The 12,626-nt window shown below is 36.5% G+C and overlaps 1 protein-coding gene across 1 annotated transcript; it reads left to right on the forward strand.

The window, feature by feature from the left end:
- Nucleotides 1-9,394: 9,394 nt before the first annotated feature.
- LOC141638402 (AP2/ERF and B3 domain-containing transcription factor At1g51120-like) lies at nucleotides 9,395-10,393 on the forward strand. Its single transcript, XM_074447812.1, has one exon. It carries the CDS (start codon nucleotides 9,413-9,415, stop codon nucleotides 10,391-10,393), a length of 981 nt encoding a protein of 326 aa, XP_074303913.1. The 5' UTR covers nucleotides 9,395-9,412.
- Nucleotides 10,394-12,626: the final 2,233 nt, after the last annotated feature.

Consider the following 12,626-nt stretch of genomic DNA (forward strand, 5'->3'; position numbering starts at 1 on the left):
ATTTTGTTTCAAATTTGTTCCAAATATCCTCGGCCATAGAAATCTCAGGATATTCTCTTTTGATGTAATCCTCAAAAAACCTTTCCATACGTTTCAACTCATCAGAATCACAATTAGATAAAACATAGAGGTGTGCACGTTCATATTCGTTATCTTCCAAAAATCATTCACGACATTTTCCAGAAGTAGTGCCCTCATGATCTTGAAATAGCTCGGGCAAGGTAGAATACTTCGCCTTTTTTCTGACCTATGTCAAGGTCTTTTGCCTTTGTGTCTATATGATCTTCAAAGTAAAAAGAACAAAAATTTGCTATTTCTTCAAGCAAATATACGTTGCATAATGACCCTTGAACACGAGCTTTATTTCCAATTTTTTTTTTAGATGATTCAAGAACCTACAAAAAAATTGGTTAAGAATGAATGAAATTAAGTATTAACCTTAAAAGGCTTCGTAAAAGATATTGATATTACCTCTCAAAAGGATACATCCACCTATATTGCACAGGACCATCCACTTTCACTTCATATGGCAAATGAATTGGCAGATGTTCCATTGAGTTAAAAAATGAAGGTGGAAGTATTTTTTCCAATTTGCAGATTATCTCGACAATATTTTTCTCGAGACTTGTTATTTTTTCAATTTGTACTGATGAAGTGCACAAGTCTCTGAAAAATTGACTAATCTCAGTTATGGCATTCCACTCATTTTTAGGGAGAAGGTGCCTTAAAGCAACCGAGAACGCTCCATAAACACATGACGGTCATGGCTTTTCAAGCCATGTAGCTTCAACTCATTCATATCGACACATCTTCTCAAATCTGAAGCATAGCCATCTGGAAACTTTAAATTACATATCCAATCACACAACACTTTCTTACGCTCTTTTTCAAAACGATGAATCCACCTTTCGCGACCTTGAACAAAGTTGTAAGATGTCTTTTTGTGCAGTTGGGTTCAAGGTTGTCTTGTCTTTTCTATCCATCACCGTGTGAATTAGTTGTTCGAAAAATTTTTTCTCAATATGCATGACATCAAGGTTATGTCGAATTAGTAGTGTGCTCCAATATGGAAGCTCCCAAAAAATACTTTGTTTCCACCACCCAATTCGTTTCGCTTTAACCGTCTTCAATTCATGGTCAGATGCATCTACGATTTTTGGTAAATCTTTCACACATTCCCACACTTGTTCGCCCGATAACCTCGTTCCAAAGAACATCGTTCTCTATTCTTCCTTTTCGAAAGTGGACTTTATCCTTGCGAAAAGTATGATCAGTGTCTAAATATTGTTTATGACAATCAAACCAACTCCATTTTCTGCTATCTTTGAAGCCAAGTCGATTTAGTCTCTTTTTCGTACAACATGGACATGCATTCTCACCCGATTGAGTTGACCAACCAGATAACATGCCATAAGCGGGGAAAGTCGTTGATCGTCCATAGGAGTGCGGCTCTTAAGTCGAAGTTTTGTTTCCTAGACACGTCATATGTAAACAATCCCGTGTCCCACAATTGCTTCAACTCGTGAATTAGAGGTTGTAAATAGACGTCAAGGTTTTGTTTGGGACTCTTTGGTCCAGGAATAATTAATGTTAAGAACATAAATTGTCTTTTCATGCATAGCCAGGGGTGGTAAATTGTAAGGTGTAAGCATCACCGGCCAGCATGAATATGTGTTCCCGAATGGCCCAAAAGCCGAGAAACCATCGGTGCAAAGTCCAAGTCTAACATTCCGAGGCTCAGATGCAAAAGAAGGATGAAGATGATCAAAATGTTTCCACGCCTCACTGTCACTTGGATGAGACATTGTCCCACTAACTCGGGGGTTTTCATAATGCCAACGCATTTGTTCCGCGAGGTTTTTTGTGGCATAAATTCGTTGCAAACGTGGCCCTATTGGGAAATAATTTAAGAAATTTTTAGGGACCCTTTTGCCATTTGCATTCTTTGCACTTTTGTACCTAGCTCTACCACATTTTCTACAATTGTCGAGAAGAGCGTCGTCCATCCAAAAAAGCATACATCCATTAAAACATGCATCTATCTTTTCATGAGGAAGTTGAAGAGCTTTGAGAACATTTTTGGTTTCATAGAAGTTACGCATCAAAATATGATCTTGAGGAAGAAGGTCTCCCATGAGTGACGTGAAACCATCTACACATTTATGGGCTAAGTTGTATTCACATTTCAGAGAGACAAGCCTTGCAGCCGACTGTAGCAATGAGAGCCGACATCCCTCGTAGACGGGTTGCTAAGCACGTTTTAACATTTGAAAAAAGGCTAATACATTGGGATTTGGAGATTCATCAACCACCTCGGCATTAAGAGCTTCTTCCCTAATTTGATCAATGCTATCGCGCAACGCATCCTCTACCATATCCCTATAAGGATTGTCAGAGGGCATTGCCATTTCCTCTTCCTCAACGGGAAATTTCTCTCCGTGACACACCCAATCATAATAGTTGTCACAAAAACCCTTTAGACCAAGGTGTTTTCGTACTTCTTGTTCAACTAAAAACTTTTTATTTTTTGCACTTACTACATGGACACCTAATTTCTTTATTTCTAATGAATTCGTCTTGTTGCTTAACATAATCAATGAATTTATTAACCCCTATTACAAATTCCTTCCTTAATTTTTTATTGGAATCCAACCTTTCATACATCCAGTTTCGTTCTAATCTCTTCATTGCAAATCTACATATATATTAGTAAATAAAAATTATTAATAAAAATGGTAAGAGCATTCATAAACTTATCTTTGAATTTTTCATACAAAAACAACAACAACAACAAAAACAACAACAACAACAACAACAACAACAACAACAACCACCACAACCACAACCACAACCTGCAAAAAAATACTTTCAGTATTGGGGTCCTTATCTCTCCAACCTAAACCCATCTTTGAATCTTTCATACCATTAGTAAATACTCAATATTTTTCTTGATTGTAATGAGACAAAAATTTGGCAGCACTTCCTTACAGTTCTCCAAATACATTATTTAGAATGAATTCTCACTCTACATATGTATTCGGAGAACATTAAAAGAAATGTCAACCAAATTTTGTCTCATAACAATCAAGAAAAATATTGAGTATTTATCACCTAAATGGCATAAAAGATTCAAAGACAGTCCCAAAACGGGGACTATTCAAGAATTACACCTAATGTGTAATCCCTGAACGGGTACTAGGTCATAAATATATTAACAATCACAACACAAGCATAAGATGAATTAATATTTGTAAAAAAAATAAACATGACACAAAAAAACACAACTTATCAAAACAAACTTAATAATTACTAATAAACCTTATAAAACTAAGCAAAAGTAGAGTAAGCATCCTAAAATTGGTTTAAATATCATAAATTGGCTTTTAACTAAACTAAATTAACTACTCTAACATTTTTATGAAATTTTTTCTCTATTTTTATGAGAAATAGTAGAATTCAAAATTGCTTCAATGTCGACTAGCCTCATTTTATTTAATTATTTACATCAAAATTTGACTACCATCAACTATAATCGATTTAAAAGAGCTTTGAAATACTTAGCTCACTTCATGCAAACCAAAAATATAATTCCCTAAAACATAATTAAGCATTATAAAATTGATTTAAACATCCTAAATTGGCTTTTAACTAAACTTCACTAAACTTAACAATCCTAAACATCCTTAATTGGCTTTCAACTAAACTAAACAATTCTAAACATCCTAAATTGGCTTTCAATTCACTAAACAATCCTAATAATACTAAGCATCCTAAACTAATCATAATTAATCAAAACAATAACCATAAACCCTAATTAATCAAAAGTAAAATTAATTAAACAAACCTTATATTAATTAAGAGAAGGAGACAAAGGAAGGAGGAGGCGGAAGAAGGGCGGCGAGAAAAAAAAAAAAAAAGAGAAAGGGGAAAGGAGAAGAAAGGGGAAAGAAGAAGAAAGGGGAAAAGGGACAAGGGAAAGGAGAAATAGGAGTGATTTGGGAAATAGGGTGGTGGTAGGAGTGGTGGTGGTGGGAGTGGTGGTGGTCTTTTTTGAGGGAGACGGAGTTTTGGGAGTGAGGGAGACGAAATAATTGATGAGCGATAATGAAGGAGAAGGCTGACGCTGCAGCCCGTATAAAGAATTCCTGCGACGGATTTTCCGTCGCAAACTTAAAATAATAATATTTCCTGCGACGGAATTTCCGTCGCACCATTAAAATAATATTATTTTTCCAGCGCCTTTAGAGGTGTACAGCTGGACACTTAGAAATGTCTGCGACGGAAATTCCGTCGCAGGAAATATTAGTATTTTAATGTTGCGACGGAATTTCCGTCGCAGCATTTAATATTATTTTAATATAGCGACGGAAATTCCGTCGCAGATATTCCCGCCATGTCAGAAAATTTGGCGGTATGGGAAAATAAGCTGCGACGGAAAGTCCGTCGCAAATCCGTCGCAGAGTTTAAGGCCCGTCGCAATGTCCGTCGCAGGTTTAAATTTGCTACGGATTATTATTCCGTCGCAGCGTGTCCGTCGCATCGGAGCGTTTTTTTTGTAGTGTATGGGAGGTTGGATTTGAAGGAATGTCCGACATATAGGGAAACGAATTTTCATGGAACACAACATCACGGGACACAAAAATTGTTTCCGTTTCTAAATCGAGAACTTTCCACCCCTTTTTATTATAAGGATACCCAAGAAATAAACACTTGCGACTACGCGGCTCAAATTTATCCCCTCGTGTTTTCTGATTATGCACAAAACAAAGGCAGCCAAATACTCTTAAATTGGAATAAACCGGAGCTTTACCGAATAAAATCTCATATGGGGTTTTGTGATCAAGGAGAGCGGAAGGTGTTCTATTAATCAAATAAGCAGCAGTAAGAATGCACTCACCCCAAAACTTTTTAGGAAGGTTGCCTTGAAAGCGCAAAGCCCGAGCAACATTAAGTATATTGCGGTGCTTACGTTCGACACGCCTATTTTGTTGAGGCGTGCCGACGCAGGAAGTTTGAAATTGTATTCCATGCTGCAAAAAATACCCGGCCATACCACTGAATTCATTGCCATTGTCACTGCGAACCATTTTTACCTGTCGAGAAAATTGTGTATGAACCATAGAAAGGAAGTTCATTAATGTTTCCGTAACTTCCGTTTTGTCTAGCAATAAATAAACCCAAACAGACCGAGAGCGATCATCCACAAGGGTAAAAAAATACTTGGCACCACAAGAAGAAGAAATACGGTACGGACCCCAAAGGTCACAATGAATTAAATCAAAAATGTCAGACGCATTATTTTCGCTTAAATCAAAACTATGACGAGTTTGTTTGGCAAGATGGCACACATCGCACACCGAGTCCTTATTATTTGAATTAACATTACGAGCTAAGGGAATAAACTTGACCACTTGTTCACCCGGATGACCGAGTCGTTTATGCCAAATGTCGTAAGATCCCATCGTCCCCACGACATTGACTGTCGAAACCATGTCCACCGAACGAAGCAAGTAAAGTCCATCCCGTAATTCACCGACTCCAATCATCGTCCTCAAGGAAAGGTCCTGTATAAAGCAAGAGTCTTTAGCAAATTGCAAAGTGTAATTATTATCACAAGTTAATTGGGAAACGGATATTAAATTACACATTAAGCGTGGGACAAATAACACCCGAGTGAGAGTAATATATTTATCAATGCACACTGTCCCCATGACAGTAGCCATAACTTTTTCGCCAGTAGGAAGACCGACAGGCCGGGGCTCGATATTAAATTGCTCCACAAATAAAGACAAGTCACCTGTAACATGATTAGATGCGCCTGTATCGATAATCCAATGAGCAGACGTACCAGATAGTCGATCAGAAGAAGCAACAGAATAGGAAGTAGAAGGTGCTGCAAAGGAAGTGGTCAGAACATTCGCTCGAACAGGCGGCCCGTCATCAGAACTCCCCTGTCCCTGCATTCCCGAGGCTCCCCCTGCAACGGACACGCCAGACCCGCTTGTACCACGGCTACCACCCTTGCGACGGTGCAATTCAGCTAGGGTACGGGGCCGACTTCCCCACCATTCCGGAAATTTATTTAGCTTAATAAAACACGAGCTGAGGTCATGACCGTGTATAGTGCAATGGGAGCAAAACATAGTACGTCGTTCCTGTTTTTCCTTTTCTCGAATAGCCTTCCAATCAGTGGGTGTGCGAGTCACACCCGGAACAGCAAAGGCAACCACATCAGGTGCCTCGGGTGGCGGTGAGCCGTCAACTAGTAAACGCTCAGCCTGTAATGCGGCGTGATAACCGCGGTTGAGGGTGGGTAATGGGTCTAATTGGAACTGCTGATTACGAAGAGTCCCATATAGACTACGGTCGAGGCCCATAAAAAATTGGTGTAGTCGTTCATTATCAAGACGGGTAATGGCTTTAGAAGCAATGTCACAGGTACATTTTCCGCAATTGCAAGCAAACGGAGGTTCATATATGCTAAGTGCGCCCCAGAGGGATTTTAATTTTCCAAAATACTGGGTAACCGACATACCTTTTAATTGTTTGCATTCACCTATTTCAGTCTTAATGGCGTGAATTGACGTACCATCAACAACAGCGTAGCGTTCCGCCAGATCACCCCACATCGCAGCAGCATCGTCGACATAAGGCACGCTCTCTAGAACCGAGGGATCAATAGTGTGACGCAACCACTGAACAATCGTACAATTTACGACTTCCCATTGGGAAAGCATGAATTCATCAGACGGTTTTTTGATAGAGCCATCGCAGAAACCAAATTTGCGACGGGATTTAAGAGACATTCGAATAGAACGACTCCAGTCATCGTAGTTTTTGCTGGTTAAAACGACTTGTGAAATTTTAATGCCCGGAATATCACCGGATCCAAGGAAAAACGGAGAAAGGGGGTCAATTTTTTGGGACTGTGTACCAGTCATAGGAACATCTTCACCAGTCATGGCAAGAAGACGAAGGTAGGGTTTTTTTTTTTTTTTTTTTTTTTTTAGAGAAAACGAACTTGGCTCGATACCATGATAGAATACAGAATGTATGAGAGAATTGGGAATGAATTGTGTATCTTCTCATTAACAGAATGCCCATTTATATAGTTACAATAAGGCCTATAAAATAGGATACTCATATCATAATCATATCATAATTGATATACTACGATATTGTTAACAACTAGTAAATATTCCGCAAGATATGCGGATGATATTACGCCCAATAGTATTGGAGAATCGGGAGATATGTGTTTAGTTAATGTCAGACATTCCTGGCAGGGTCGAGAACGTTAAGAAGCTCTTGGAACATCCAGCATTTGACCTTCGCAATCCAAACAAGGTTCGTTTTTTTTGGTCTCTGATCATTGTACTGTAGTCCCTATTGAACATTTAAGGGTAGGCTAGCTGATCATATACATCCCCAAGAGAGTTTCATCCGATATCATGCATGATTGACGTTGGTGTTTGTTCAATTACAGGTTCAGCTGGGGCGATGATCACTTGGCCGCTGCAGCCCCCGAAGGGGGTGGCTTACATGGTCCATGTGGTGGTGCATGGGCCCGGGGGGATTCAACCCCCTCGTCATAAAAAAAAAAAAAAAAAAGTAAAATGTCTAAATATTAGCGAAAAACTTGTCCTTTCTATGCAATTAGGGTTCTATTTGATCCCCGTTTTACTCCTAAGATGGACATATCCGTACGATAATTAGGAGAGTTACTTGTTTAGTTGCTAGCATAACAATTCTAAGTGGTATATAAAAAAAGTAGGTTGTGATATTGTAATTCACATAAACTGTTTCTATGAATTTCGGTTCCTCTATAATGAAGAAAGCGACAATCAAATGAGTTATTTAAACACATGATAAATAAAATTATGTTAGGTGAAAATTCCTAAAACAAGCGCATTTCTTAGATAGAATGAAACGACCCGTTAAGATAGTTTCACTTTTTAAAGGGGCATTTGGGTCTAGTAAGTTATATTTTCTTTTTTACAATAATATACTCACAGAATAAGGGGGTGTTTGGTTCACGCGTGGGTATGGGTTTGGAATCGGGAATCATACCTAGGTGGTATCGGGTTGGAACTTGATACCTCATACCTTGTGTTTGGTTCAATTTTGGGGGTATGGGGTTAGAAACTAATCAAAGCTAAAAACTCTTCAAAATAAAATATTTTTAATAATAATTTTTATACTATTAAATCATGTAGAGAAAATTTAATCAAATAAATATATAAAATGATTTTTTTACAATTGTTTTTATCACTTTTTAATATTTGTAATTTGATACCATGGGTATCAATCTCATACCCACCCCCCTCGCAGGTATGAAACCCATACCTCAAGGGTTTGAGGTATGAGTATCAAACCTTCAATTTTGTCAACCAAACACATGGTATGGGTTTGGTTCATTCCAAACCCATACCTCATACCTATATTGGGTGAACCAAACACCCCCTAAAGGGGTTGTGTCAATGTGTGACATGATCCAAATATGACCAAAATCAACCAGAAATTTTGTAACCAGAGATAAAATTATTTCAAAAACATGCTGGAAATAAAATTGAAATCAAGTTATTCTGTTCCCTGTGAGTTGACATAATATGAACTTCTTTGATTAAGTAACAAAAAAAATTCAGTCCATAATTACAACCAATTTTTTGGAAATGTAAAGATTTTTGTATCAACTTCTGGAAACAATATTTTTCCTTGCTCAACTCCTTTACATGTATTATGTGATGAAATTTCCATAATTATATACCAATATTATTCTTTCCTTGATTAATATTATTATTATTATTATTATTGTCACATATATTTGCATTAACCCTATCAGTCTTTAGTCTATTTAGTTTTCACAATTTTTTTTCTCTATGAACATGTTCCCTCTGTTGGTCTCACGTTGTTTTTTCTCCTTCCTTTGTTGAGGTAAGCATAAATCTTCTATAGTACTCTACTCTTTCGGTCACGGTTAACAGGTTACACTTCTTTTTTTTGGGTGTTTCAGTCAATAGTTTACGTTTTTGTTAAAATCGATTCCCCTCTTATTTTATATACCTTGGTTTTTGTGTATAAAGCATATGTAAACGTTGAGACAGAGGGAGTATATTTTGTTAGATGCAGATATGTTAACGTTTGATTAAATGCAAATCTTGTTTTTGGTTAACAAAATCGAGTAGTTATAGTGATTTAGTATATGTAGTATTTGAGAATTAATGCAACTCATAGTTGCGTAAATAAACTCATTTGGGAGTCTTAATTTGGGAGTCTTAAATCATTTATGTTACAATTCTCAAACACAGACGGTCTCACTCTCATATGGTATTTTTGTGTGAAACCGCTTTATTTATATTGTAATATAATCTCTTTGTTATATGTCTCATATATAGTCTCGAAGTTTGTGGTAATGGAAGATGTGACGAAGTTGAGCACAATGTTAACGTTAGATGATTCAGATTCAGTTAGCTCGGATTCTTCACCATCACAAAGGCCCACTTCAAAATACAAAGGGGTTGTCCCCCAAGCAAATGGTAATTGGGGTGCCCAAATATACGCAAACCACCGCATTTGGCTAGGCACCTTCAAGACGGAGGACTTGGCTGCCGCTGCCTATGATAGCGCGGCCATTAAACTTCGGCATGGCAACTCGGGAGATCCAGATAGGAACTTTCCTTTGAATGACTTCACTTGTTACGAGCCAGACTTCCAAGCACTCTATACAACTGACCAAATCTTGAATATGATCAAAGATGGATCCTACCAATCAAAGTTTTGTGGGTACCTCTCAATGGCCCAAGTTAATGGTTTTTCTCAAACAAGGCCCGATAATAATAATAGCCTAAGCCCAAAAGAAGGTTATTTTTGCGAAGAACTGTTTAGAAAGGAATTAACACCAAGCGATGTTGGAAAACTTAACAGGCTTGTGATCCCAAAGCGGTATGCCCTCAAGTATTTCAATCATGTCGAGCTTGGTGGTCAAGAATTGGAACTAACTTTCTATGATAAATCAATGAAGAATTGGAAGTTTAAGTATTGTTATTGGCAAAGTAGCTCTAGCTATGTTTTTACAAGAGGTTGGAATGGTTTTGTTAAGAGTAAGGATTTGAAGGCCAAGGACATTGTGGCTTTCTATAATTGTGAGTTAAGGGGTAATAATAATAATGGTAATAATGTTGTTACAAAATTTTATATGATTGATATTATTGGTTTTAATGAAGGTGAAGGAAGTTCTTCTAGAAGAGAAGATTTGGAGGAAGATGTTGCTAATGATGAGGAATTGCAAGCAAACAAGGTTAAAGTAGAGGAAATTACAACTCTTGAAAATGAAGACAAGGGCTTTAAACTTTTTGGTGTGCAAATGTTGCCTCAAAATTGTAATAGGGATTAGCTAGTAGTAGTCAAATTTTGTTTCCCTTGTGAGTTATGACTCTTATTTATGATACATTAAATATAAAAGCTTTAATAAAAGTAATGTTGCGGGATTAAAATCAATATCTATCTATATTATTAAAGGAAGCTTTTTTCGAGCGATTATAGAGACTCCAACATCTGCGAAAGACTTTCGACCAATAATAATTAAAGAAAGTTTGGTAATTAAATATATAATAGAATTGAATCGTAACTACCAACATAATTAGTGCAATCAAACTCTAATACTCAAATTTAATCAATAATAATAATAATAATAATAATAATAATAATAATAATTATAATATATTTGAGATAGACTATGAAACTTAATACGAAGCAACAATTAGGGAAGAATCATGGTTCAATTAGACTTCTACCAACTTTATATGGTGCATCTAAAACACTATATAAGCATTCTACGCACAAATCACAAATTTTGCCTACTGCTCTCTCCTTTTCTTTTCTGAATTGTTTAGAATACCAGCTTAGATGATATTGTTTTCATTTTCTTTTGACCATTTAGATTGTGTGTGTATACATATATATTTTTTTTATATAGAATAATAATGTATACCTTAATGACTATATACTTATAATCTGTATTAATAGTGTGTGTTAAAACTGCAGGTACGGATCAAATTAAGGGAAAATGTGACGGTGGAAGTCATGGGTGGAAAATGTTCAAATAAATATATTCTTATAGCTAGGTACGGTTAGTATCGGTATACATATATACACGTTTTTATATTATTAGCTCATAATTTACTCCGACCAACTACTATAGTTGGTTAGCCTTATAAACTTATTTGTTAATGATAACTTGCGGAATCAAAGCTCATAATTTACTCCTTGAAATCTTATATACAGTTTACTTACAACAATACGCTATTCAGTTTGGACGTTTTGCAGGTTATCAATCTAAGTTTTAGTGTAGAACTAATTCTTTCGGGGAAATCAAGCCTTGGAAAGGGACTGTCCATACTTGCGCCATCTATAACCATCTACAAGACTTCAAGATGATCAACCTCCCTCTTTGTCATGAAAGCAAATTGCGGTTGCCTTACCCGGTTTTTAGCCTTCTTCACCTTTGTTCTATCATCGAGGAATTCAAAGCTATGTTCAATCATGGGACATGCTACCTAATTCTAAGATTAGTGTTTGACTTGAATGTGTATTCTACGTGGTTTTTTTGTATGTGATTTGTCTTTTTGCTATTTTTTTTAGTTTAGGAAATAGTTTATTTTCTATTAGTCTTTGTTTTCTAATTAGACTAGATCTTTTGTTAAGGGTCGAATAAATATATATAAAGACCCTTATATTAGTCTAAGTTAAATTAAGGAGAGGGAGATAATATTTGAGAGCACAATATTATGAGAGTCGATTTGTGAGCTTCCCTCCAGGAGGAAGCTTCAGTTTATTCCGGGGTCAAGCAGATTGGCGTCTGAATTTGGAGATTCAAGGAGTCTGTTTGAATCTTGCTAGCCTCAAGATCGTTTGTCCCTCGAGTAGAATAGGGTATACTTTTGGCTCTTAGTACTTTGTGTATACCGGTCTACCTACTTTTGTACTATTATCTTCACAATAGTGAATTTTGCTCTCCTTCAGGGTGGACGTAGCCAGTTATTTAACTGGTGAATCACGTATATTTGTGTGTCATTTTTATTGTTATTCGCTATTATTTTGTTTTTATCACTCTAATCAAGTAATTATTTGGTAACGGGACGCCTCCATTACAACATCCATTACGGAGGTCAAATGACCCTACTTCTAAATTACGGAGTAATATTAAGCCATAAAACTACGTACTACCCATATTAAATTATTAACTACTACGTTTTCTGCCACTTGTCTGGTGGATTTAATTAAAATTTTACATAATTAATTTTTATTAGTCGGGTTGATTTAATTAAAATTGTACAACGTTGTAATGTCAGAATTAATTTTTTCGGGGCTTTGCCCCTCTTTCGCACAAAAAGAATAAAAAATAAAATCTATCTATGATAACTAAATAAATAGGCAGTTTAGCAGCTTGGGCACCAAGATTTTCACACCAATGTGCCACGCTATGCACAGGTGTAACTGGACATCTTCGTTAAGCAAAAACACGTAAATGAGTGTGTGAATGAATAATAAAAAATGATACTTTACATAATATTTTGGTAAGATACCGTCTCCCACACATACTTCTATACAACCAGTTGTATAATAAG

Source organism: Silene latifolia, unplaced genomic scaffold, assembly GCF_048544455.1.
Source record: "Silene latifolia isolate original U9 population unplaced genomic scaffold, ASM4854445v1 scaffold_20.1, whole genome shotgun sequence".
Taxonomy (NCBI): Eukaryota; Viridiplantae; Streptophyta; class Magnoliopsida; order Caryophyllales; family Caryophyllaceae; genus Silene; species Silene latifolia.

What these genes read in the sequence shown, in the direction of transcription:
- LOC141638402 (XM_074447812.1), top strand. Translation starts at nt 9,413, where the DNA reads ATGGAAGATGTGACGAAGTTGAGCACAATGTTAACGTTAGATGATTCA.